At 45.8% G+C, this 27,347-nt stretch overlaps 1 protein-coding gene across 2 annotated transcripts in view; it reads right to left on the reverse strand.

Moving 5' to 3' along the window:
• The window catches only part of TCP11L2 (t-complex 11 like 2), a 28,594-nt gene extending 7,589 nt beyond the window's left edge, over window positions 1–21,005 (reverse strand). Inside the window, exons 1-10 of one of the 2 annotated variants that reach the window (XM_059726435.1) lie at window positions 20,872–21,005; window positions 19,389–19,561; window positions 17,258–17,312; window positions 15,674–15,838; window positions 13,198–13,333; window positions 8,426–8,546; window positions 7,693–7,913; window positions 6,533–6,669; window positions 4,496–4,680; window positions 275–456 (exon numbers count right to left, since the gene is read on the reverse strand). In XM_059726435.1, coding sequence (XP_059582418.1) covers window positions 275–456; window positions 4,496–4,680; window positions 6,533–6,669; window positions 7,693–7,913; window positions 8,426–8,546; window positions 13,198–13,333; window positions 15,674–15,809 — 1,118 coding nt within the window. In that variant the 5' untranslated portion in view covers window positions 15,810–15,838; window positions 17,258–17,312; window positions 19,389–19,561; window positions 20,872–21,005. The remainder of the gene's footprint in view (window positions 1–274; window positions 457–4,495; window positions 4,681–6,532; window positions 6,670–7,692; window positions 7,914–8,425; window positions 8,547–13,197; window positions 13,334–15,673; window positions 15,839–17,257; window positions 17,313–19,388; window positions 19,562–20,871) is intronic. The other variant, XM_006271652.4, reaches the window with a different exon arrangement.
• Between the last annotated feature and the right edge of the window lie 6,342 nt (window positions 21,006–27,347).

Genomic DNA, 27,347 nt, shown 5'->3' on the forward strand with positions numbered 1-27,347 from the left:
GCAGGGTGGATGCAATCAATTGGTGGGCACCTGCCTGCAGGCCAGATCCAATCAGTGGGCAAGCCAGAACTGACCCATGGACTATATTTTGCCCACCCCTGGTTTAAAGTGATACAAAACATGTAGGTTATTAAGATTTAGTGTAATCCAATCAGCAATAAGGTTCATGTATTACATCACTTAAACCGTTTAATAAAAAACACTATAAAGTTGTTTTGAGAACCACCAGGTTATTTCCTACAAGGAAAGAAAGAGGTGAGAAACCAAACCTTACTTTGTGTTCATTCCTTCAAGCAGAGCAGCTGAAATCCTTTTTAGTTTGTCAGGAAAATCCGGTAGACCTACAATCGTTGCCCCCAGTATATTGTTTGTTATGAGATATACACAGGCTATAATTTTCAACTGATTCAGCTTTTCCTTCAACTCCTGAAGGCGAGCTTCATCGGTCACTAGCGTCTAGAATTGAAATAATAGTATCAATTATTGTAAGTTACACTAAATTGAGACCCAAGCAGCTAATACACTATTACTGGACGCATGTGTGTGGAACTTTAATGCAATGCTGATTAAAACATGTAAATACTCACAAAAAAAAAAAAAAAAAGTCTGAAAATACACAGCAATTACTCTCATCTCCTTGCATACATAGCAGCAGACCGCATGCACTATAGAACTACATTTAAAAGAAATTTAAATAATTTGAAAAAAGAAAAAACCCCACAGTTATATCAAGAAATGGAAAACTTTGCAGTCAAAGTTCTCACCAGTAGCAGGCTGCTTTATGCCAGATAAGAAGGCCTGCATGGTACAAAGGCACCTATAAGTCCTGAACACAGTTGGAAACAGATTCCCTTAATACACAAACTAGAGGAAACAGTTATATGACTGCCTTCAAATGAATCCCTTGGGTGCTCTTTGTCCCAAAGAACAGACACAGGAAGTTGCCACTTCATGCTGTGGTAACATTCTCCTGATCTCTGGCAACTCTATGAACTAGGGTGTCCATATTATGGTCCCCTTCCACTCCTCCCATCCCCATACTGCAAGTTCTGTGCACAGGATCCTGCCAAATCATCCTAATATTCAGAGTGACTGAACACGTCTAGTTCTAGTGAATGTCAATGGAAGGAAGCAGCGGATAGTCAATTTCTCAGTGCGGAGAGAAGAAGTCAGGCTAGTGATCAGTTATTCACTCACATAGGGAAGAGGTGACTATCTAATATACAGAACTATTTATAAATATGACATAGGAACTCTACCTTGTAGATCAGTGGTGTCAAAGATCCAGCCCATGGAGCCCTATCACCCAGTCCACAGAACTTCCTGTAGGTCTCAGACTGGTACGCTACATGCAGCACATACTGGCCCCAGCCCCACATGCCATATGCAGAGTGCATCTGGCACAGGCTGCACACAGCATGGAGGAATGGAGCCAGTGCATGCTGTACATGGCATATGTGGCCAGCCTGGGTTGCATACAGAGTGCAGCACCCATGTCAGGTCAGTCGTGTGCTAGATCTAGGGCCGCTCCTATAGTTCTGCACTGGACATGCAGTGTGCACTCCAGACTCGCCCTGTGCGCCACATGTACCATGCACTCCAGACTGGCCCCATGCACTGTGTGCAGGGCCAGAGCCAGCACATGCTGCATGCAATGCACAGGGCTGGAGCTGATGCTACAAGTAACAAGTGAAGTCAGTCCAGGGCATGTGCTGCATGCAACACCTGCACCAGCCCAGCCCTGCAGGCTAGCTCTGGCATGTGGAGCTGAGCCCCATCTGGCCTGCAAACCAGCCCCACAGCTGTGGGCCAGATGAGTTTGACACCACTGTTGTGGATGCACAAAATAATATTCATAGTATCATGCAAGTTCTCTAGCATTTCTAGGCGTCAATGTCTAGATTTTGCAACAAATATTTTACAAGCTTCATCTTTTTGTCACTGTAACAAGATTGTTCAGTTGGGTCTTATACTGAACCCCACCACTTCAGAATTGAAGTGCTTCCCCCAAAAGTTAAGGCCTGCAGGATACCTAATCACCGGGAATCCGGGTTTTCTGTTTCCCCACAGAAAAACAGAGTAAACAGCAAACTTTACCTTTTGCCAGAGGCAAACGCGGATTTCTCGTTTTATCAGAGGAACTTGTGGATTTTTCAGTTTTGCAATGAGCTCCCTGCAAGTTGGCAGAGTTCCAACATGCAGGGAGCTGGGAGAGAGCAGGAGGAGGGCAGTGAGACAGAGGACACCACGTGCTTCTACATGCATATGGCCCCAGGCAGCCCAAGAGCAGCTCCTGCAACTAAGTTGGGGGGGAAAGGGGGAAGATGGGGATTGAAGTCCACACAGAGAGGGAGCTGGGCAGGGATGGGGCTGCTGCCCAGCCAAGGAGTTGTGGGGGGCTAGTGGCCACAACACACAGCTGCAGGGCCCCAGCAGGGAGTGGGATGGGGCCCCAGGAGGCTTGTCAGCGGGCCGGAGGGGGGGGTGGGGGGCTGGCTCCATGCCATAGCACACACTCCTGAGGGAGGCCGGGGGGACCCACATCCCCTAGATCTGTGTGCAGGGCAGGCATGGGCTGTGGGCTCCTACCCTGTTGCCCTCCACCGGGATCTCTGCATCCCAGTGGGCGCAGCCCAACATGGCAGGACACAGCGGGGCCGCACAGAGAAGATGCTTGCTGCTGGGAGCTCCCTGCTGCCCTGGCAATGTGTCTCCTGCACGCAGGGCTGCAGTAAGGGCAGTTGCACAGGACTGCACCCCTCAAAGCAGCCCTGCACACAGGAGGTGCATTGCCAGGGCAGTGCAAAGTGCACAGCACCGTTGTGTCCTGCCACCCTGCTTCCTTCCCTTGGGACCTCTGCAGCCCAGCAGGCGTGACCCAGTGCACAGTGGGGCCACACGGAGAAGCTACTCACTGCTGCTAGCTCCACACTCCTCTGGCAATGCGCCTCCTGCATGTGGGACTGCTCTGAGAACAACCCTGCGCTGCTGCCCTCACTGCAGCCCTGCACGCAGAAGGAACATTGCCAGGGCAGCAGGGAGCTCCCAGCGGCAAGCAACTTCTCTGCGCAGCCCTGCTGTGCCCTACCATGCCAGGTCACACCCGGTGGGCTGTGCAGGCCCCGGGGGGAGGACAGCAAGTTGGGAGCCCATGCCCGCAGCCTGTGCCTGTCCCGCACACAGATCTGGGGGGGACACAGGTTCCCCCCCCCCGCCCCACTTAGGACTGTGCGTCATGGCAGAGAGCCAGCCCCACTCCCCCTGCAGCAGGGAGGACTAAGGGCAGGGGGTTGTGGACCCGAGTACTTTGCCCTGGCAGCTGGGGGTCCCTCCAGCTGGGCTGGGAAGCAAGGGCTGTGGGGGAGAATGAGAGGCATGAGCAGGGAAAGTGTTGTTTGGGGGTTGGGGGTTCCATGCCTGTAAGCAGCTGTGAAGTTTAAGTGACCTTTCCAATTTACTCTGAAGATGATGAGGTGTTGTCCTTAATCAACATCCCGGCCTTTAGCACTCCAGGTTAGTGAGCCAGGTGCTTATGAACTTCTGCCTGTAGAACTGATTCATCTGTTGGAAGTGGTCAAATTTCATGTCAATGGAACAGTGGCACTGACAAATCTCAAATGGGGCAACATGGGCCAGAGGGAACACAGATGCTCTGAAGATGAGTCAAATTTTTGAGTATGACCTGGTATAGACAACAAAATCAGAGCAGAACACATGGCAGCAGGGGGTCTTCCCATTGAAGATCTTAGCCAAATCCTTAGCCATCTAAAACACTTCTGTTTCTCTGCTTCATAAAGAATGGAGCTAGGGATTATTTGCTTATTGCCAGTATTTGAGTTCATGCTGTTTTACAAAATGTTCCTCTAGTGGTATCAAATAAATGAAGACTAGAACTCATCCCAGAGGGATTCTCCAGATGGTATGGCAGGTACCCATCATGTGTATGGATGATGCCTGAAGAATGACAGAAGCTCTTTCAGTATGATCCTGCTAGCACATGCCACCTTTGGTATAACAGAAAAATTCCACATTTAGTTGAACCAAATGATACAGAGGCCAGCAACCTCAGTACAGACATCTAGCACTTGTCCATAGCCAACAGAAGATAGTTCATAATATAAACTGATGAACTGCTGTTTTGCTAACCTTGCAGAAAAGTTAATCTGGTCATTAAATATTATCTTGATTGTATCAGGGAAAAGGGAATTGGCATAAACTCTCTTGTCATGGTAGACAGTGTACACACATAGTATCACTAGCATAATGGTATGTCACTGTAATGCACACAGACAAAAACAGAACATTTCTAGGAGTATGCTCTTTCGTTATGGAACATAGTACTATGACACCAAAAACATTGTTTTCTAAGAGATGTCTACAAAGGGTTCTATGATATCTAATGCCTTTATTGATAGTTCCAACTTACTTGCATTTACAAAATTAAGAAAATATGAGATGCTGGCATAATTCAACAAGCATTATCCAAATCACTTACTTCTGGAACTGTTTTCTGATAATCCCACTGTAAGAGTTTCAAGTAACCATTGTTCAGCACCAGAGTAGGACTCAGTTTTGGTTTAGAGCTGCTATCAGCACCAGGGGATGATGGTTCACAGGAAACAGAAGATAATTCATCTTTTATTGATTCCTTTATCCATTCTGTTGTCAGATCCAGAGCATCTAAATATTTTTTTTGAAAAAGCACAGATCTACTGTACAGCTTTCAGTGGAAGCATACAGCAACTTGACAAATTATATAAGTAAATAAAAGTACTGCACTCTGGAAACCTATATACACACACCAAACAGTAGTAGACTGCTACATCTACTGCCCAACCAACTCCTACTCCCTAATCCCTGCTTGTCTCACACACACCATGCCCCCTTCTCTCCCAGCAATCATCACTGACCAGCTGAAGCATATGGGCAGGTTATAAATTTTACAGCAGATTAGATTCTTTGGAATCCTAAGCAAAAGATTTAAACTTAAACCTTCAGAAAAAAAGACAATAAGGAATTGGCCAACTACATCAACAATCTCTCTCCTTCCACATGTTGTTTTCTTAGTGGTTTCACTGTATTTATCCAAACTCTCAGAATGACTCATTGGTGCCTTTGCAATATCTAAACTAAGCATTTCTTCTCACCAGAGAAAAACTGCATAATGCTTTATTATGGAACTGATCCAGCCTCTTTTTACCACCAGTTATATGGCACATACAGGTTTCCCTCGCTTTAATGCAGGTTCTGTATGTGCGAATTCACTGAGATGACCAAAAATTCGTTATATGAAAGGTAAATTCACTCTTATGTGATCAGTGTGGTGGAAAGCCCTTAGTCAGCTGCTTTGTGCAGTGCGTTGTGGGAGTGACGCACACCAAAATATAGTCTCCTGTGTGGATCTGTGCTCCTCGCTCATTGTCTGTGACATGTATTTCTGTAGTTGCTATCCCCATTATGATAGTGCCCTGTGCTTGTGTGTACTGTCTGCTGTTGGTGCACACCAAAATTGTCTTGTAAAAGTGGTAGAAATGAGTCTGGGGGCCAGTACAGGCAAGGTCTTGGAACGTATCCCTATTGGTTACATTGTAAAATGGGTTCCCCTTATGCAACTTCAAGTTATGCAGAGTTTTCCAGGAACGCATGTATAGCTTAAAGTGAGGGAAACCTGTACAAAGAAAAAGTCAACTAAATGTTTACTTGCATGGGTAAGGCCTGGTTTAAATTGCGATTTCCCTTGATTTCGTAATTTTTTTTTTAAAAAGTGATTTTCACAAAAAATGTGATTTGCAAGGAAATGTTATAGCACAGCAGCTTGTGGGGAGTTGCCTAGCAAACAGCCATATCACACAGCACTTCCTTGCAAAAAAAAGATGGAGCCATGGGGGTGCTTTCCCTACTGTGAAGTGCCCAGTCTCCACCCCCACCAGCAGCAGGTAAGGCTGAAGGGCAGCAGCCCCCCACAAGCAATCAAGGCCACCAGCACTTCAGCCGCCCCACCCACCTCACAACCCTTTGCTGGTTAAGGGTACCTCCGAGCCACTGCTGCCATGCCAAATGAGTTCAGCTGGGCTGGGGCCTGCCAGGCACCAGGCACACTGCCAGATGAGTCTGCTCTCCCACCCCATTCGCTAGCATCATGGCCGAATTGCGTGTTGGGGGGGTGCCACAATCTGGGTGTGAAAATGGCAGCTCCTGCCATGTTTGGGCTACGATACTAGTGAGCTGGGTCCATGATTTAAACCAGGACCTATGCATAGACATTAGCTTTTTTTTTTTTTGGTACAGGAGAAAGTGTTCCATGAAATGAAAGTTAAAACTGACTCCTCGAATGTCAGAAATTATACCATTTTGGTGTTGCGCATAGTAACCAATCACCTGCAGGCAACTGTTATTACAGTGTTATACGGGGTTATTTTTTCTCCCCATGCCTTATGCTAAAAATTATCTATAAACACAGAGAAAGGCTGGCTTTAATGGCTTCTACCAGACCTGATTAGTTAAGTGAACATACAAACAGCTTAATACTTACTTGGCGTTTCTTCGAGAATTTCTTGGAATTTTGTTCTTTCATAGTCTACCAAGTTACGCTGAAGGTGTGGTCTGAGGTTCTGAATTGTGTAATTAACCATATCCATTTTCATGAGATCCAGAACATGTAATATTTGTCTGAAAGTATAAAAGGCAAGATTTTGTAATGCAGAGCCATGGAAGAGTTTGAAGTTAGCTCTCACGGTGAATATGTATGGTTTTAAATAGAATGCCTAATACACAATCACATATATTCGTTCCATTCCAATTTGAAGACGAAACATGTTCTAGGTATTGAAGAGACACTATTACCACTGCAATACAGCTATTCTAAAGCATTCCATGGTGATCTGCATCACAGAATAGTTTGGGAAATAAAATAAAATGATACAAAATTTAAATTACAGGACTTAGAAAAAGATGTTAAGTACTCAAGACACCAGTGATTACTTAAGGCCAGCCACGGTAAAAGAGGAAGGTTTTACAGGAATATAAAGCCAGTTAGTGCATCTTGCCTAAAACCAAATGAGATTTTTAAAAATACCAGCAACTTTAAGTATAAATAGCTTCTTATCTTCCCATTAAAACAATCTGCTCCTTTGTATAAATCAACTCATAGTAAATATATCTATTTTCACATAGGTGGCTATTATGGTTTACTCTTATTATTATAACAAAAATATATTTAAGGAATGATGAGCTGGATTTTTGTAGACACATGCAAACTGGTTAACCAAATAGCAGCAGTAAATTATTTATTAAAGGGAATGTTAGAGCCAAAAATATAGTCTCACTTTCAGGTGGAGCATATAATACATGCAAAAAAAAGTTCAAGAGACTCACTCATCTTTAAAAAAACCAAGCAAATAAGTACAGTACTTACAAAAATCCTTTAACTGTATGACTTTAAGGCACTTTTCAGAACAATACTTTTTTCAAATCAGGATTTACAAACAATATGCTTATAAAGAGACAAGCAGGACTCCAAAATTAAATACTACGATACTGAATATCTAAAACACACATCGGTCATTTGAAAACAGTTAGAAAATTCCTTGACTTGAGCTAGATGCTCCAATTTAATATTAGCTCTATTGCCTCTTTCAAAGTGGTATTTCTCCTAATAACAGCAACAGAATAAAAAGATAGCTGAACACCAACCTCAGCAACTCTACAATATCATCAGTTGCTTTCAACTGTTTTATGTCATCATCCCTTATCGGAGCACACAACTTCCCCATAGTGTTGATGACATAGCTAGCTAGTCCATGAACATCAACAGCATTATGTTCAGCTTGTTGTCTTATAAGATCTGTATCCAGAACCTCACATATTTGGTTTCGAATCCTGTTTGCTCCAGGAGTCAAAAAGGAAAGAAGAATCTAAAATAAAAAAAAAAACAACAAATTGCCTATCAGTAAGAAATTAAGTTAAGTGAAAGACTTTGCAAAGTTTCAAGTGTATGTTGTTGAGCCCGACTTAAAGAAAAAAAATAGTTGGAAAGACAATGCATCATTTCATTCTAAATGGAAGCAGATGAAGGAAATACCATGCTGTTCCATGAAGCTGCTGACAATTTGTTTCCTGGGATATCAATTAAAAGTTTGTGAAACTTGAGCTGTCCACAGGAGTAAATATTTTTTTTAGTTAATTAGTACCAAGAAACTCAGTAATATATAGACAAGCCTGATCTTCCCTTATTCAGGGGAGAGAATTGCTTTTGTCTACTAAAAATACAGTATCATAGCTCAATATGAAAAATGACACCTCTCATTCAGATGCCCTTGAGTAAGAGGTCTGTACAGATGAAGTCAATGTCAGGACAGGGGAATAGACTGCTCACAGAATATAAGGAGCATGAAAGAAGGGGAAGGGGGAGAAAAGACTAACTTGCCTCCTTAATTTCTTCAAAGAGCTTGATAGCATGTTCATATTCTGGAGGATCTTCATTCAATCCTGATTCCAAAAGATCCCAAAATGCCTTGTGTACAATTTTTTTCACCCTACCCTCCAAGCTACAGGGGGAAAAAAAATCCTTTTTAATTAAAAAAAGCAAAGGAAATTTTACAAGTCTGGTAACTTGATCAAAAGAGTCCACCACACTGCTAAGTGGAATATTTAAATCTACAAGCATTATCACTTAAGCTATGGGTTACCAGAGTCCATAAATCAAGTGCAATTAAGAATTCAGCAAAAAGTCTTCCTATAAGAATCCTAGTATTGCAGAAAATGGTGATGACAATTCATTATACAAGTATTAACATGAGGGACTTGTACACTATTTCTGACCCAACAAAGCGTGCGCTAAATCAGTTCCACTGGCCTAATACTATGGGGGACTGGGCTTTATCAGAAGTAATTATAATTAATGATATACAAGCAGTAGCAGATCCAAGTATGTGCCCTCCTCCCATCCCCACGCCCCCAACATACACTTTGGCTATGTCACACATGCACACAGAGCTCTAAACACTCTGCCCAGTCCAGGTGGACTCCTGTGTGAGCTCTGACTGAGCAGGGCTTAGCCACAGGCAGTTCTATGCAGCTCTATAGAGTGCAAGGGGTGAACACTGCTGCTGTTCACCCTTTCCCTTCATCCCTGCTGATTTCAGGAGCAGGGGAAAAAAGGGGATGAGAAGCAGTGAGAGCAGTCACCCCATGGGCTTCAGGGCCATGCAAAAGCAGGGGCTCCAGGCCAACCCCATGCCAAGACCTCACTTGTGACAATCAAAGAGCTGACACATCACCTCTGAATGGCCCCCTGCACGCCAACAGAAGTTGATCCACTAGCACCGCCAGATTACATTTCAAAATTATAGCTTAACTGCATAAATATTTCCTTCTTTCCCCTGTCTAGTTGGAAATTTTCACACACCATGCAGGACAGTATCAGTGCACTGATTGCACAGATAAGTCCACAGTTTATACATAAAGTTATTTACCAAGTCCACTGTGTAGTAAAAGCTGTATACAGTATACCTGGTTGTACAACTTTGATTCCTATTCCCCTCTTTCCCAGAGGATTTAAACTGGGAAGCATTAACGAAGCTGTTCTCCATCTCTACTACCAGAAAGAGGTAGTTGACCACGTTAATTTCAAGTTAAAGCAGAAGGCAGGGCAGAGTGGCACCTTAGGGAGTTTATACATGTGTTCTGGGAGGCATGGGGAGTGCTTTAATTAGTGCAGCTCCGAGAGCCATGCTAATTAAAAGCACCCAGAGTGCCGTGTGTAACAGCATTCCTGTGCTGAAAAATGGTGATGGGCACTGTGAACTAGAATTTGAACAAGCTTTAAAGCACCCCACCGCCATATTTCAGCACAGGGACACTGCTACATGTGACACTGGAGGATGCTGGAGCGTGTTAATTTCCGTGGTCTGGCAGACTCTATTAATTGAGCCTGCTACAACGCGCTGGAATTACAGGCAGCAGACTCCCTGCACATGTGTAGGAGCCCTTATGAACTAACTTGTTCAGAGAGGCACGTGCTTCCATATGCTACAGCCTACTTAAATCAGGTGCTATGAATGGGCTTGCAGAGAGCAGGGGTACTAAACAGAAAGGAATAAAGTCATTTAAACACAAAGGATAGGGAAAAAGGGAGGAAAACAGTGGAAATGGCTAAGCCCCAGAAGGAGGGTTGAAGAGTTCAAAAGGGATAAAACAAAGCAGTTAACCCACTAAGGGACACAGGCATTATAAAAGCTAGTCCAGGTGAGGGGATAATAATTCAGTCTCTGTTGAGACCATACTTAAACACAACTCAACCTATGGATGATTTCTTGTTCTGCAATTCTGCACTCAAGTTATTTTTTTTGAAGTTTTGTTTTTTTAAGAACAGGTACTCTTGAAGTCAGTGATGAAATGTCCAAAAATGTGTTCTGCCACAGACTTGTCACATTCTGGAATTGAAGTCAGAGTGGCACCCGTTCATTTTTTTCATGTAGGGATTGCCCCATCTGTCCAGTATGAACAGCAGGTGGGCATTGTAAAATGGTGATTGCACAGGTTATGCTGATAGAGGAGCAAGTGAATAAACCCCAGATAATGTTTGGTCCAGTATTGATGAGTAGACTTAGCTGGCATCTAGGTCATTGCAAGACCTGGGGGCTTGGTGAGACCAGAAGTTAGGCAGTCTGTTGCTGGAGAGATGTCATTTGAGATCAGGGGGGCTGCCTGTAAACCAGGACAGACTTGTCCCCCAAGGCTGCTTTGCAGTGATAATTTTCTAGAGGTCAGAAATCATTAACAACGTACCCAAGGTGTCCAAACTGGGGGCTGTAAGTGATAAAAAGAGGGATTCTGTTGTACTTGTTATGGAATTAATATTGTAGAAAGTCAGAGCAGGGTCTGAGTCTGGCTCTATCTATTTGAGAGGCTTGCAACTGCATTGTAAGTGTAGATATCAGATCCCTATAGTGTGCACCCTGGTGAGTGGGCTCAGAGCAGATATGCCTGCAATCTAAAGCTTGGCTGTGGGTCAATAGTTCTCAACCAGAGTGCTGTAGCACCCTGGGGTGCCTTCAGATCCTTTCAAAGGATGCCACAGGGTGTCATACACCATCAGCATTTTCTAAAAGGAATTCACAGTGCTAAAACCATTCTGTCCTGTTCTGGTCTTTCTGAGTTTTTTGCAACAGGAGAATTACTCTGTTATTTTTCTATAGTAAAAAAAGGAGTGAAAACTAAGCTGGTATTTTCTGAGGCATGTCTTCAGCCTAAGGAGGTTGAGAACCACTGCTGCAGATGACAGATCTAATGGTGTGCTTAGGATGAAAGCTGGTGGCCCAGAGGTAGGTGTAGCACTCAGCAAGTTTCCAATACAATGTGGTGGTGATGTGGCCACTGCAGACATTCACAGTGGTGTTCAGGAAATGAATATGCTGGGTAAAGCAATCAAGAGTCAGTTTGATGAAGGGGAAGAAGTTATTAAAAGTTCTGGTGGAATTTCTCTAGAGATTCCTCCCCAGACATCCATATGATGGAGATGTCACTGATGTACCTTAGATACACCAGGGAGATAAGAGAGCAGCTGCAGATGAAGCAGACTCAAGATCTGTCAAATACATTGGCAGATACTGGTGGGGGGAAATGGTGCATGTGCCCATAGCAGTGCCATTCATTTGTAGGTATAGCAAGTCTCCAAACCTAAAATAGCTGTGGGAGGACAAAGCAGAAGATCATGATAGAAACAGCAGCAGTGGCATCACTGAGGATAAGGTTGCTTATAACTTTTAATCCATCCTCATGGAGGATGTTGGTTACAGAGATGTGACATCCATGGTAGCTAATATGGTGTTTGCTGGAAGCTTGTCAATGGAGCCTAGTTTCTTTAGGAAATCTGTGTCATTGAAGTAGCTGGCAGCTCCAGTGGCATACAGGAATAAGATAGAGCCAAGGGTAGCCAAGAACTCCCTCTATGATACACGCCATTCTCTGGCATGGGCACTACTGGGTTGCCAGGTTTGTGGCTCTTTGGTAATAAGTAAAAGGTACCTAGTGTAGATTCCCAGGAGGTAGACACATCAGTCCTCTCCTGTGGTAGCATCTTTAAAAACTTATGGTTCCCTCTAGTATTGTTCTGTGGGACCTTTGGTCAGGAGTTTGTAAAACTATTGGAAAGTTGTCTCTTGGCTTCCCGCAAGTATGCCGTTTTATCCATGCAACAGTGGCACCTCCCCTTTCCACACTTTATCAGCCTAGTGTATGATATCATCAGGGTTATTTTTAAAGTTTCGATACAGTTCTCTGTTGTGTAGAACTGAGGCTGTAATATAAACAATGGGTTTTTTAAAAACTGCAAACAAGAAATCATTCAGACTGGACCATGCTAAGTATGGCTTCAACAGAGACTCCAGATTCTTAACTCAATATCCAGACTAGCATTTATAATCCTTATGTCCCTCAGCAGGTTAACTGTTTTATTTATCCTTTTTGATCTCTTCAACCAACCTCTACCTCCCTCAGCAGTTCCTTCCCCTTTTCCTATCCATTGTATTTAAATTACTATATTCCTTCTATCCCTGCTCTTTGCAAACCCATTCATAGCATCTTATTAAGTAGGCTACAACCTATGAAAGCTCACGCCTCTCTGAAAAGGCAGTCTAAAACAGTGCTTCTCAAACAATCTGATGTGGCGGACTGGCAATTTTTTTTCCAGTGGGCCAGGGACTGGTGCCCAGTTCAGCCAGTGGCAGCAACTGCGTGTAACAGCGCTACACAAATGTGCGACTGGCTGTTTCTTTCTCTTTCCTCACCTCACATGACGTGACATCACCTGGAGTGTTGGAACGTACGAACTGTGGTGCTATGACATATCAATGTTATGCTTCTGAAAATATATCTCTCTCTTTCCTGGCAACTCGCTGCAGACTGGCAACTGGTGGCTCACAGACCAGCACTGGTCTGCGGACCACCACTTTGAGAAGCACTGGTCTAAAAGATACCACCCTGCCCTACCTTTCACTAGCAGAATTTATATTGCATAGATCCTTCATGTGGAACATGCAAACAAAAAACAGAACATCATATAGTCCAAGGAAGCATATAAGCTATACTGTACTGCAGCTTACCGAGAGAATTCTCATGACCTGCCTCTTCCACATCCCACCCCCAAAACCAGTTTCTGCAAAATTCAGGATCTTACTTTTAGATTCCCTAAAATACCTGTTCTGAGGAAGGTCAACATGTTTCATGCAGAAGTTTTCATTTACAGCAATTTCATGAGCTAGTGTCAAATTTGACAAGTTCCTTGCAGCAGCCATCAGTTCATCAAATGTAACTACTTTAGGAGGACTTGTTGCTGGAATGAGAACCACAAAACCATTGTAAACATGTTCAATCATATATACAAACAAAATAAAACCACCACACCATATTGGAATACAGTAATCTACTTTGCAAGTGACTAGATATGATATTTTATTTCTTGCTAACGGGAAACAGGGCATCAGAAGCTAGCAAGACTGTCAGATTTTTGCATCACCTTAAAAAAAGAAGAAAAAAAAATCAGGTTAGTCAATTAATGTCCTCTTGCCTTTGGGAGTTGAAAATATCTTATGACACGTTTTTAAGAGCAGCAATTGACTTTGACCTCTTAGCTGAGGTAACCTTTCCACTTGAACCAGATCCCAAAATTTAAAATAGATTGCCCCGAGTTTGGGGCTAGCAGATTTTAAATCAAAGTCATTAAGTAACAAAGCACACAGGCTATATATTATATTAGCCAATTGCCCGTCAAGAATGACTGAGGTGGGGCAGGGACAGAGCACTGCCACCCAACACCCTGCATGGCCACTGATCTACCTCTGGTGCCATGCGTGTACCCCCCCACCCCCACATCCAGCCCCATGCACCAGAGCAGGGTGGGGGACATGGCCAGCACCCCACACCACCACCTCCAAGGAACAGGGCCAGGGACCTTGCCTCCCTACTCCATCCCCCCCGTCATGGTGGCACTTTGCCATCCCAGGCCATCTCCATGACAGCAGGGACTTGCCAACCCTCCCCAGCCCCTCAGTCCCTGCTGTCACGGGGGGAGGCAGGCACGGACGTAGCCCTGCATACAACCCGCCCCGTTTCCCACGCCGTATCAGGTCCAGGTCAGTTTCCCCTGCCATCCATCATCTGCCTCCAAGGAGCAGGGCCAGAGAGGGTGGAAAGGCCAATGCTGCTGGCCTCGCCCCTCCGCTCTGGCCCTGCTGGGGGATGGCGCCGCCATGACAGCAGGGACTGAGGGGCCAGAGTCGGGGTGGGCACGAGGCCAGCAGCACTGGCCTCCCCCGACCCCTCAGTTCCTGCTGTCATGGCAGTGCCATCCCCCTCTGCCTCCAAGGAGACCGTCTGGCCTCTCAGTCCCAGCAGCACTTCAGTCTATGCAGAGCACTCAGATTGTTGTTTCAGTAAGCATTGTGATTGGCTGCCAAGACAACCAATCAGAGTGTGAATAAAGTGTTAAGGACAGAGACAGACAAACTAGGCTTTCATATTAGAATTAATGGGCACAATAACAGCTAAATTTCTTTCTATAGTCACTGTGACAACATTCTTAAATCAGTACTCAGAGCTTAAGCAATTTCTGCTCCATAATAGATGCCACACTGTCTTGGCCTCATAATCATGCCTTACTGAAGAAGGCAGGGGCCAGATGAGTGGTGCAGGATTGGTCCATGGACCAGAGGAATGGTGTGGGACCAGCCTCGCAGGCCAGATCAGGCTCATGGATTGCCCCCACCCTTCTGGTTCAGGACCTGGCAGGAAGAAGCCCATCATCCTGGGCATGTGGCTGCCACCATAGGAACTAGTCATGGTGTTGGGCTCCTTCCTCCACTGCTGCTGGGGTTCCAGCATTGTAGCTCATGCCCAGGAGGTTGACTGCTACCCTGGGAACAAGCTGTAGTGCCGGGCTCCTCCCCCCAGTGCTACTGGACTTCCATCACTGTGGCTGTAGCCCAAGTACTTGGATATAGCCATAGGTAGGTTCCTCAGTGCTGCATGAAGGCTGCAGGCCAGATGATCTGGGTTTTTGAGCTGGATCCAGCCTGAGATCCACATGTTTTACCCCAAGATTAAGAGATCAGTTAGGGTCAGTACAGCACTCCATGATTAAGGGTTTTTTTGTCAATTTTTAAACACAGTAGTATTTACCTGTGTAATCACTCAGAATAACTTGCCTTTCTCCAGCTCTGTACTTTGAATTCTTAATGCATAGTTAAAGGAATGTCATACTCTATACGTTTAGCTTCATAATTCTGAAATTTAAGGTGTGAATGGAGGCACTGCTGCTCTTTACATGAGATCACATTTGGGAAATTAACAGAACAGCACTACAGTGTGACCTATAAGTCAAAACCAGAATTACTCAATACAATAATGCTCTGCCTGGTACACTTTGCTTGCTCTTTCAGGTGGAAGGAATCACACTTGCTGCATGTGTGCCCAAGCAGAGGATCTGCTCAGACCTCCTGGCTGTATTCCATGCCCTTGACACAGCAATGGTCACCTCAAGCAAGCTGTGCCCTTCTAATATTAATAAGGAAATCCAGGTCCTACTTCAACAACCAAGGACACCAAAGAAACAAGAGAAGAGAGTTAGCCCAATGGATCTACATGTACTTTGCAGGTTTTGTTTAAATCTGCTTACAGGCAGGAGAGCTGGGTTTGCTTGAAGAATCACTGGTAAAACTCTGCCTTGAAAATTCAGAGTCACTGGAAGAAGCTGTGCTCTCAGACAATCTTGAAGAATCTGAATCACTTATCTGGTCATCACTGAAAGGCATTTTGATTCGCTTGATTTACTAGGCAAAGCCTATAAAGACAAATATATATTTCCTAAAATATCTCCCCAAAAATGTTTTGATTAGTTACCATTATGGATATTGTAGGCTACATTGCAAAAACAGGAACACTACCAGCCCTCAACTTTAGTTGATTATGAAAAGTTAATTAAAAATATATAGGACTGTGCATGTCTTAACATAAACAATTAGCCAGTTTTTCCAGGATGTTTTATACCTGGGTTTCTGTTGTACAATTCTTTGAGGTACATCTTATAGACTTCAAAAATGCATACAAAAGTCTAAATAAAGACAGAAAGTACCACACACTACCAGTTGGTAGAAAGTCATTGTGTTGTCAGAAGTATCAAAAACAAAGTTCTCGCACTCTTTAGAGGTATTCCTTATAACACTACCCCTTCTACTTGCTTATTTCTATGGAATTAACCATCTGAGAGTAATTTTATTTCTATAACTGCCCAGGAGATGACACTTTAGCTACTGCTTTTCTTCTGCAAAGTGATTGTAGCTAGGGGGACCAATCGTATTTGGGAGCAGGGGCAAGAGCTGTAGGGATGTGGGGGAAATAATACACCCTTTTAAATCGTTCCATGGCCCTTGACACTCAAAAGGACCCACTGTACTAGTGTTCTGGCCCCAGCTGTGGCCTGAGTGTGCCCTTGAGACATGCACCTGGGGTACTTCCACATCTTGTGCTGCCTTTCTGCCCCCAAAACTCCTTTTTCCCTTTCTCTTGTCTGCTACTTTACCATGGAAAGCCAGTTGAGAAGTGCCAGAGGCCTGTGTTGCCTCAACCCTGTCAGCCCTTAGGAGAATGGATTTTGCCCTCTAGAAGGATTATATCCTTCTCCAGTCACATGCTCAAAAAAATGGATCCCTCTTTCCATGGAATAAGGCAAGCAAGTCTAAATGGTCAGACACTATGGAGCCACAAGTATCACTGGCAACAAGTGGCTTGTAGACCGGAAACAAAATGGATTTATTTTTATATATGCTTTCTTATGCTTGTCTTTTATTTATATATAAAAATAAATAAAAAGACAAGCATAGGAAATCGAAAGAAGACATCAGAATAACTTGTTCTTATCCTGGACCTTAAATCCAAGGATGCAATCTTTAACCAGCTTCCCAGGTTAGACAGTAGACTATGCCACTGAACTTGCCAGGGCCTCCTGTATCTCCCTGTCAGCTTATTCTTCTCAGCCTCCTTGGCAGAGGTACCTCAGTCCCCCACTCTGCAGCCAGGAAGACTGAAGACAAAGCTGTGTTCTCTAGGCAGGCTTAAGTACCATTGCCTGTCTGGCTATTAAAATACATCATCCCTTCCTCTCTAGGGGGACCCACATTATGCCACTAAGTTTGTACCCCCCAGTACATGTTTACCAGAGTACAAATCTGCATCCATTTTGGGGTGAATCCATGACACCTACCTACAGCAGCAAGCCACCAAATAAGAACTACTATGTTGAGTTGTATAGTCTTCCCCTAAGAAAAGCAAAAAAAAAAAATTAGTAAAAACCTAATGTTACCAATTACAGTACATAGTAACATGCAATCCAAGAACCATCCTGTTTCCCAAAAAGCTTAAGAGTAAAATTGCTTCCCTCTTGAAATAAATTAAGTTACATCTAGGAAAGAGCATGGCATCTGTATGCTCTTGCTATACATTGTAAAAAACCCCCACACAAACAAAAACAAACAAAACCAAAAAACCCCAAAAAACTTAGAACAGGAAATGAAGATTATTCATCTAATTAACACCACAGATGGAATTAAACAGTTACAGTATAATTACTCAAAATGGAATGTGGTTTAAGCAGCAACATTAGTATACCGATCCTGGCGTAAAGTGCCATGGGATACACAATGGTTATAGTTAGAAGCTTTTAATGAGATGCTACCTCGTAGCATTTTGTCTCAAAATGTTCTTCCTCAGTTCTTCTCAAGATGAATGCAGCTTTATGTTTGCAAACCTAGGGCCAGTGCCTAATGGATCAAGAAAGGCAATGAACTTCATTCATAACCAAGCAAGTGTAGCTATGGTGTGCAAATTTCTTCCAGCCTTTTAACTGCCTAGCCTGAAGAGGCCTATCAGTTGGGGGAGAGAGGGATTAGGACAGTGGGGGGGAGGGGGTGATAACGGCCAATTTGTTTTCTATACCCAGTCAACCCTCACTGCTGAGAGTACCAACACATCAGTTTGCTGTAGTTTTGAACGTGACTGCCTATCCACTAAATAAACTTGATTTTAAATTTCCCAGCTCATTCTATACAGCCCCTCATACTAAGCTCATTTGACAATACCAAGGCAACTTCCATTAATGCATTAAGCAAGATGACTCATATCTGTGTCAGAAGTTTCTTCTCATCCTCCTCCTAAGGAGATAATTATGTTCAGCTGAGTGTCTTATTCAGTTGAGTTTCTTAAAAGAGAGAGGCATATCAGAGGAACAATTGCCAGTGTAGTGCTGCAGTTTTCTGAAATAACGGTAGAATTGTTGCTAGGAGTGGGGAGGTCACAAGTCCATGTTATGAAAGGTCTCTTCAAATATTTTAATTGTGGGCTTGATATACATGTTTCGTGGCCTGTTATGCAAAAAGAAACTAGATGATCAAAACATCCCTTCTAGCCTTGAAATCTAGCCTTGTAACCTACTACAACTGCAAATAAACTGAATCATATAAGCTACTGTAGAAATGCACTCCCACTTTCTTGATCAAAGGTATTCACAAATATCTTCACAAAAAATACCCACACTTCAAACACACTTGTATGGAAAGAGGCTAAAGGGTATATATTTATTCTAGAGACAATAAGGGGCGAGTCTCATTTTCAGGAATTGCACCACAACAGCACACCACTTTTTTGAGACTTAAATAAGTATGAAGATCCCTACATGGAGCTATCTTCCAAATACTGGATACCTGAGAACAGCATGATAAAATGGTTTTGCCTTTAAAAAGTCATAGCATGCAGCATGTTCTACAGAAAAATGTTGAGTCCTACATATTAAGGATAGAGCATGTACGCAGTTTGTACTTATTTGAATCATACAGTATAGTTATAATTCATTTAGTTCTCATCAAGAGGCACATGGCAGACTAGAAGATTTGAAGCTGTCAGAACACCAAAAGAGATCTGAACAGACAGTAGCATTATGCTATCTTGCCCCACAACTACATGGCGTGAAAGAATCTAATTCATGTATCTATTCAATCTTTGGACTTTTCAGACACTAAAGGGTTTCTGGTAAGGTGTTTTAGCAGTGGATACCTGTGTACTAGAAAGAGACCAAAGCCTAATTCCATCTAATATCAGTTCCCACAGCACACACATACACAGGTGCATCTGTGAGAAACAGAAAACAATTTGACTTGCCAGCACAGTCACTGACAACTTTTTCATCTCCTCTGTGACCAATGAACCCTCTCGTCTGTTGGTAGAATCCCCCCTGCCAAGAAAAGCAAAGATTGTGCACATGGCACTGCAGTGTCGTGGCAGCTGTGACTGGCTGTCAGAGGCAGGTAAAAACAGACAAGATCTGTGAAAGAATCACCCACCAGGTATTTGTGAGAAAATACAGACTGCAACCCTGTCATCAATTCCTCATGCGTGTGCTCGTGATTCAATAGGAGGCTGCACAGCCAGCTTTTCCTTGCCAAGTTTTTTGACAGAAAAAATTACTTCTGATGAATTCAAGGAATCTCTCTTGTACTGCCTTATGTTTTGGAGCCTGAAGAGAAAAACATCTGCTCCGTCTCTCCTTTGATTCAGAGTGCTTTGTATCACAGTTTCTGCCCCTTGTTTAAAGCCCCAGGGAGCGCATTTCTGTATGTGCCAAGAGTCAACCTCAGCTTTGCACTCAACAGCTCCGTCTGGATTTCTGCAGCAGTCTCACTGGCTTATTTCTCCCCATGGGCCTGCCTGTTGAGATTTCAGGTGCTGGCTGAGTTGTTACTATTGTTTGGCTTGGGGTGAAGTCGACAGTGTTCCTTCTTAGGGTGTCACAGCTGTTCACTCTGGCGAGGATACAGTATCATAGGGCGTTTATGCACGTTCTCCAAGAGCAGCGGTGCTTTAATTAGAGCGGCTCTAATTAAAGTGCCCAGAGTGCCTTGTGCATCAGCATTCCCATGCTTCAAAATGATGGCAGGGGCACGAAGTGCGGGGACACTGATACATGGGAGGCGGGAGGCTGCTGGAGCGTGGCAATTACCATTAATCAAGTCTGCTCCATTGTGTTGGAACAGCCTTGCTTGCTCCTGTATAGGCGCCCATAGAAACGCAGGGCAGGAAGGGACCTCCAGAGGACATCTAGTCCAACCCCCTCCCTGAAGCAGGAGCATCCTTATCCAAACTAGCCGGTAAGCTAAACTCTGCATAAGACTATTGTCAACCCTGACACCACAGGGACCCAGCTCCCTCACCTATCACGAGTAAAGCAGGGGAACCAGGGCAGACAATATCTAGCTTCTATGCCCTATTAGCAACAGACGCTCAAGAGATCCCAGGCCACTACAGAGGAAGGCAACCCCCGCTCTCCCCCCAAGTCCATTTGATCCGACCACGCAGTAAAATTCCTTCCAGGCCCAAATCTGGTGCCGGGTCCGACCCGGAGCCGAGGGGAAGCCGCTGCCGCCAGGAACCCCCGGCTTTGATCCCAGCACGGGCACAGCCCGGCCTGCCGCCAACAACCAATGCTGTGAGGGAGGCTTCAGACCCTCTAGCGACGTATCCCGTTTCGTCGGCGCTCCTGCGCGTACACACGTGCGCGCGCCTGCCGAGAGGAGCAAAACAGCCCTCCCCCGGGCCAGCCGGCTCCTCCCCCGGGGCCGGCCCAAACAAACAGTGTCTCCAAGCGCCGGGAGGAAAGGAAAGGAAAAGAAGGCGGGGGGGGGGGGGGGGAGTCCCCGCTCTGCCCTTGCACCCCCGCCCCGGGCGGGTCTCAGCGGACCCCAGCGCCCGCTGCCCTGTTCACCGCCCCCGGCAGGGTGCAACGAGCCCCTGCGCGCACTGCACGCACGCACGCACTCACTCACTCACCCACTCGCCCCCGCCGCGCAGTGCGCTGCAGTGTCATGCAATGCAGAGCCGTGCGATGTCCGAGTGCAGTGTAATGCAGTTCAGTAACAAGGCACGACTCCCCACGGGCCGGGGCTTTAACTCTCTTCCCCCCCCCCCCCCCCTTGTATTTATGCACTTGGCCGAGACTCTCTGGGCGCTTCCAACCCGGGGGGGGGCAAGGTTAACCCTTTGCCCTCTGCCCCCCCCCGAGGTAAGCAGAAGAACCAGGGCGGGCAGTGTGGGGAGAGCGGGGTTTAGGCGCGGCCCTCCCCCCACCCAATCCCTCCAGAGAGGGGTTTGGGTGAGTCCCGGAGGAGCTTCTTCCCCCCCCCCCGACTCCCGAGAGAATGGAACGTTCCGCAGGGAGGGGCGGGGCTGCCCGTGTTTACGGAAGGGCCGCGGGGCTCCGCCTCTCGCCCCCACAGCGTTCTGTAGGGGGAGGGGTCTCTCCGCTCCCTCTGGGCTCCGCCCACGAGAGGCCTGCTCTGCCCTCTCTCTCCCTTCGTGGGGCAGCTGTGGCCTCGTCAATGAAGAGCCCCTGATGGGGGACCGTGCGCACCTAGGGGCGCTGCCCAGTGGGTGCTGTCACCGTGCAGAAGGCAGGGCACATCTGCACCTTGAGCCCCTGACTAGAAAACTAGCAGGCTCTCCTTATGCCTGAAGCAAGCTTGCACAGAACAGTTTTTTCTAGCTGTTTAGTTGGTCTAATAAAAGATACCACATTTACCTAGAGAACCTTGTCTGACTACAAATCATGCATAGAGGGAGGGTGAGAGAGAGCCTGCAAGGTTGGGGGACCCCTGAGCTCCAGTCATACGAAGCTGTGGAAGGACGTGGAAAAGCCAAGGACAAGAAATGAGACCACCAAAGACCACTTCTCCCTGCTCCAGCCCTTGCCCAGCCTGGGCCGGGTCCATCTGAGGATGGGAAGACAGCAGGATCCATTTGCCCCGGGGGCCCTGCTACACATTTACATCTATTATGCAGGGGACTGGTCAACCGTGCAGTAAATTTGGACTGGACTTGCTGCCTGTGTAAAGTAATAGTCATAGGATAAAAAAAGGACTATGCAGCTCTAAAAAGAGCCAGCCAGCTGCCAAATTAGTGTTTGGAAATGTGTGCAACAAGTCCACAGCTGGTTTCTAGACGGCTTTTATTGGAACGTTTAGCAGGGCCCTCACAGACTAACTGCACTAGAGAGGCGTATGCTTTGGTGAGCTCAAGCTCTTGCCATCAGGTGCCATCAGCAGCAATGAACAATGAAAGCCCCCACTGCAAAACACAAGGCCCACCAGGTGCTGACAGAGGAAGGAATTGAGCTTTAAGGCTGTCTGTCCTTCACCTTGATGAGGCCAACAGCTGCAGTGTTCACGTGCCCTCCAAAGGTCACTGCCCGGTCCTGCCTTGGACTTGTTCTGCAGCTCTAGGCCATCCACTCATATCCGTGATGTCTCAGGTTGCTCACCAGCAAAGCTCATTGCTATACTGTTGTGAGGCCTAATGAGTGCTTACTAAGTTCTTTGACATCTGCCCATGGGATGCACCCAAGAAATGGGAAATGCTCTTATTATAAAAGCCACCCCTGCAGCCTGGCTGGCCTCACTGATGAGGCACAAACAAGGTTCAGTTATTTGCCAATAATAGTTTCTGAATCTGAGCCATCTACAGTTAAGAGCTCCACCTACCAGCCCAGGAAGCAAGGAGCTAAGAATATCAGCAGTCATTCTAGGACACTAATCATACATTATGCCTTCCTTGTCCTTGCAATGCACTGCTGCTCTTGCTTCACTATGTACACAAATCCTTTTATTATTAGCACACTGACAGGGAGTGGATATGATGGATGTTGCAGTCATTAATATCAATGATTGTTGTTGGTGCTAATTAACAGCAGCTTGGCTAAAAGTAATTGATAGAGTAACTTCCAGCACCTTGCTTGAAAGTCTTTTTTTTTTTTTTTTTGCAAGAGATGACAAATACCTTTTAGTCTTGTTCCTTGTGTTGATTATTTAGAGACATTTGATGAAATTATGTTCAATAGCTCAATCCAATGACTTCTATAAAGGTACTTTTAATACACACTGCATTGTTTACATTTTGTTTTGCATCTCATTAACATACAAGACCCTCAGAGAAGCTTTTTAATTAAAAAAATGCTTGAGAAAAGTCTATTTGGGATGGATTTACATTGAAGAATGACATAGAAGGTTCATGGTTTCCCTTGCAAAGGGTATCACTCAATCCTTTTAAATTAATTTTAGTTTAGTTCTCATCTGCAAAGGGGAAGATATGGGTTCTGGTCCTTGCTCCAAGGACTGTTGGTGTCTTTTGCATTAAAACAGTTATTTGATCAAATACTGTATTTACTCAAATCTAAATATTCCATGTACAGAATGTAATTGTGGGGGGTCATCTTTAATTCTCACAAACACCACCACCGCAGGGGAAAGCAGCGGCAGCAGCAGAGGGCTGGTGTTTGGGGGCAGAGGGGAAGCAGCCTGAGCCCTGCTCTTGTTCTCCCCTGCCACCAGCCCTAACCCTCTCACTCAGTGTCTGTGCCCTCCAGCACCTAGCCTTTTCTACTCCTGACCCTCTGCCACCTGCTCCCCAGTGCCTACACCCCCCTGCTACTTGCTCCCCCTTGCTTGGTACCCCATGCTACCTACCCGCCCCCCCGCCACACACACACACACACACACACACACACACTGCTTACTCTCAGTCAGGGCTCTGGCCCCTGCCTGGCCCAGCTTCAGTGACAGCAGCAGCTCCAGCCCTGGGACTGGTTCAGGGCCACAGCTGGAGCTTCTGTTACTGGACAGGGTCTAGAGCCCCAACTAAGGATAAGCATCAGTGGCAGAGGGAACAGAGGCAGCAGGGAACTGGCAGCAGAGGGGAGCAGTTAGGGGGGCAGGTAGCAGGGTAGAGGGCAGAGAAGGCAAGGGCACAGGTGATGGCTGCGCCTTCAAGCCTGGGTTGGTTCTGGGGCCAGGGCTGGAGCTGCAGCAGCCGCCTGCTCTCATCTGCCTTGTACTTTAATCCAAGTGGATGGGACCCCCCCCCTCCCCCCGCTGAAAGGGGGGAGAAACAAAACACTTGTCTTGGATTCAAGTAAATATAGTACATCAGCAATTCTTGGAGGAACCAAAATGCAGGTCACCCCTATAGTAAAGATGGCCCTAAGTACTAGGCTGCAGAACCATACTCCCTATCTGGTCCAATTAATGTTTGGGGTTTTTTTTGTGTAGTGGAACAGGTTCAGTATGGTAGGTGGAGAGGACTCCCATCCAAAAGTAGCCTTGTCTGCACTAGACAGTTTTACCAACAAAACTTTTGTTGGCATACAATTACCACCAGAGTGTATACACATTTCCACACTACAGACAGCACAGCACATCTACATTATGGGATGTTTAGGCCTCCTTGAAGGGACTGTGGATGGTCATCATCATCTGCCCACTTGCTTTAACTCTTTTGCACCTATGCTGCCATTTTATAAAAGCAGTTACAGTCAGGGCTGGATCCAGAGGGGGTGCCGTGGCACAGTTGTACCCACCGTTCCTCGGTTGTCCCCAACTGAGCCTGGCTCCCTGTGCAGTCACTCCCCACAGTCCCAGCTGGAAATGAGCATGAGTGGCTCTGAGCTCCCTCTGCCCCCAGGTCAGCCAGGATCAGCAGTGTGGGAGTCTCCCCTTCCTGTGCATAGAGGCATAAGTAGATAGGGTGAGGGTGGAAATGAGAGGGGAGGTGCTGCTGCTGAATATGGAGGGAAAGGGAGGGGATGCCGAGAAGAAGGGGGTTCTTACTTGCTTCCAGGACTTTTAAAAAGTTCCTGCTTGCTGGTCCTGTGGTATGGAGTAGGGGGTGGGGAGATGAAGTACAGGCAACCCTACAGTGTCAGTTGCCGCTCCTACGCCCCCTTTTTCAAAATCCTGGATACCTATGGCTGCAGTCACCTCCCCTTGTCTGGAGGTGGGTTTCAACAGGTTCTCTTGTGTGACCCAGCCCTTCCTCATCACAAACCATACCATGCTTGTGTGTGTCTGCACTACTAGGAAGAATGGCAGCAGCACTGGGCATCCATGCACAAGCAACATGCAACAGACAAACAGCAGACACTTCAGTCAACAGTGAAGAAATGTTGGTTTATAGAAACATTCACAGAGAACTCGAGTACCATTGAGTGCAGGAGACTAGCACGGATTGGTGGGATCAAGTCATCCTGCAGATAGGGGACACCCAGCTGTGACCACAGAACCTTCACGTGTGCAAAGCCACCTGTCTCAGTCTGTTTACCAACCTAACCCCTGTGCTGTGATGTTTTGCCTAAGAAGGACAGCAGCTCTATCTGTTGAGAAGCACATGGGAATCATGCTGTGGAAACTACCCACCCGGGACTTTTACTGATTAGTTGTGAAGCAGTTTTGTGTCAGAAGTAAATGGTTGGGGCTGTTGTGATCGAGGTGTGCAAAGTCATCAAATATGTCCTGAGGAAGTGTAACTTTGGCCAACATCAACATAATCCAGGAGTTTCAGGTGATGGGACGCCAGAACTGTGGTGGAGCCAAAGACCTGACCTATTCTGGGCCCCTGCTCTTGGCTTTTGAATGCTTCACTGGGAAGGAATAGGATCAAAGGGAAGCAGGGCTGAAAGGGACCTCCCAAGGTCATCTAGTCCAGCCACCTGCTCAAGACAGGATTGTCCCTGACTAAACCATCCTAGCCAAGTCTAACCTTCTCTTGAAAGCTTCCAAGGATGGAGATACCACAATTTCTCTAGGTAACCTGTTTCAGTGCCTGACCACCCTCAGACTGGAAAGTTCCTCCTAATCTCCAATTTAAATTTCCCCTGCTGAAGCTTCAGGTCATTGTTCCTGGTTCTGTCCCCTACAGCTACAGAGAAAAGATCATCTCCATCCTCTCTGTAATTGCTCTTCAGATATTTGAAAACTGTTATAAAACCCCTGCCCACTTCCCCCCTTCCTCCCCAAGTCTTCTTTTCTCTAGACTAAATAGTCCTAGGTCTTTCAGTCTTTTTTCATAAGTCTTGCTTCCCAGGCCTATATTTTGACACTCTGCACTGGAATCTTTCTAACCTGTCTACATCCTTCTTAAAATGTGGGGCCCAAAACTGGCCATGGTATTCCAGGTAACACCTCACCAGTGCCAAACAGAGTAGAAGAAGCACTTCCCTTGATTTGCAAGTGACACTCCTGTTAATACAACCCAAAATCCTGCTGGCTTTTTCCCCACTCTTGGCTCACATTCAGCTTATGGTCAGCTGTAACCCTCAGGTCCTTCTCTGTAGTCCTGCAGCCTAGCCAATCATTCCCCAGTTTGAACTTGTACATACAATTATTCCATCCCAAGTGCAGGACTTTCTACTGTCCTTGCTGAATCTCATCTGATTGATTGCAAACCATTCCCTTCAGTATATCCAAATCATCCTGAATCCTAGCCCTAACCTATGGAGTATCTGCATGATGCATCTCTACCCAACTTGGTGTTGTCCACAAGACTGAGTTCCTTAGACTTTGCCATGGGCGGCCACACTTAGAGTCGGGTAGAACAAGCAGAATTCAGATACGGACCAGATCAAGAAACCAGAGGGTCAGTCTAAGAAGCCAAGTCAGGAAGCCAGAGGGTCAGGCAAAGTGAGAGTCCAAGGGCAAGCCAGGCTAGGTAGTCAAGAAATCAATAGCAAACAGGTAGAGGCACACCATAAGAAACAATGAGGCAATCTGGGTAGGAGATGAGCCCTGTTGCCCAGACACTTGCTCTTCTATGTCAAAGGTTTATATGGGATAGAGGGAGGTGTCAGCTGACCCTGACTGGCCACTCTGGTGGTGGGGAGTGGGTGGGTGGCTAGGCTGAATGAAGGTTTTCAGCTACATGTGTCTAGTCTTAGTCAGCTGGAGAGGTGGCAGATGGGGACATGTGGCCAATCTGGGCAAGCGAGATCCTGGGTTTGGGACTGCTACCTGACAACTTAGTGAGAATGTCATGGGAGACAGTGTCAAAAGCTTCCTAAAGTCACATCCACTGCTCTCCCCCATCCACAGAACCTGTCACTTTAGTATAGTAGGATATTGGGTTGGTCAGGCATGACTTGCTCTTGGTGAATCCATGCTAGCTATTCTTGATCATCTTGTTCTCCTCTAGGTGCTTCCTTGAGGACTTGCTCCATGACCTTTCCAGATATCAAGGTCAGGCTGACTGTCTGTAATTCCCCCCATTCTCCTTTTTCCCTTTCTAAAGATGGGCGCTATATTTGCCCTTTTTCAATCATCCAGGACCTTACCCAACCTCCATGGATTCTCAAAAAGGATGGCTAATGGTTCTGAAATTAATTTAGCCAATTCCTTCAGTACCCTACGGTGCATCACAGCCAGACCTGCCAATTTGAAAGCACCTAGCTTCTCTAAGTAATCCCTAATCTGTTCTTCTACTACTCT

This window comes from Alligator mississippiensis, chromosome 4, assembly GCF_030867095.1.
Source record: "Alligator mississippiensis isolate rAllMis1 chromosome 4, rAllMis1, whole genome shotgun sequence".
NCBI classification, from domain to species: Eukaryota; Metazoa; Chordata; order Crocodylia; family Alligatoridae; genus Alligator; species Alligator mississippiensis.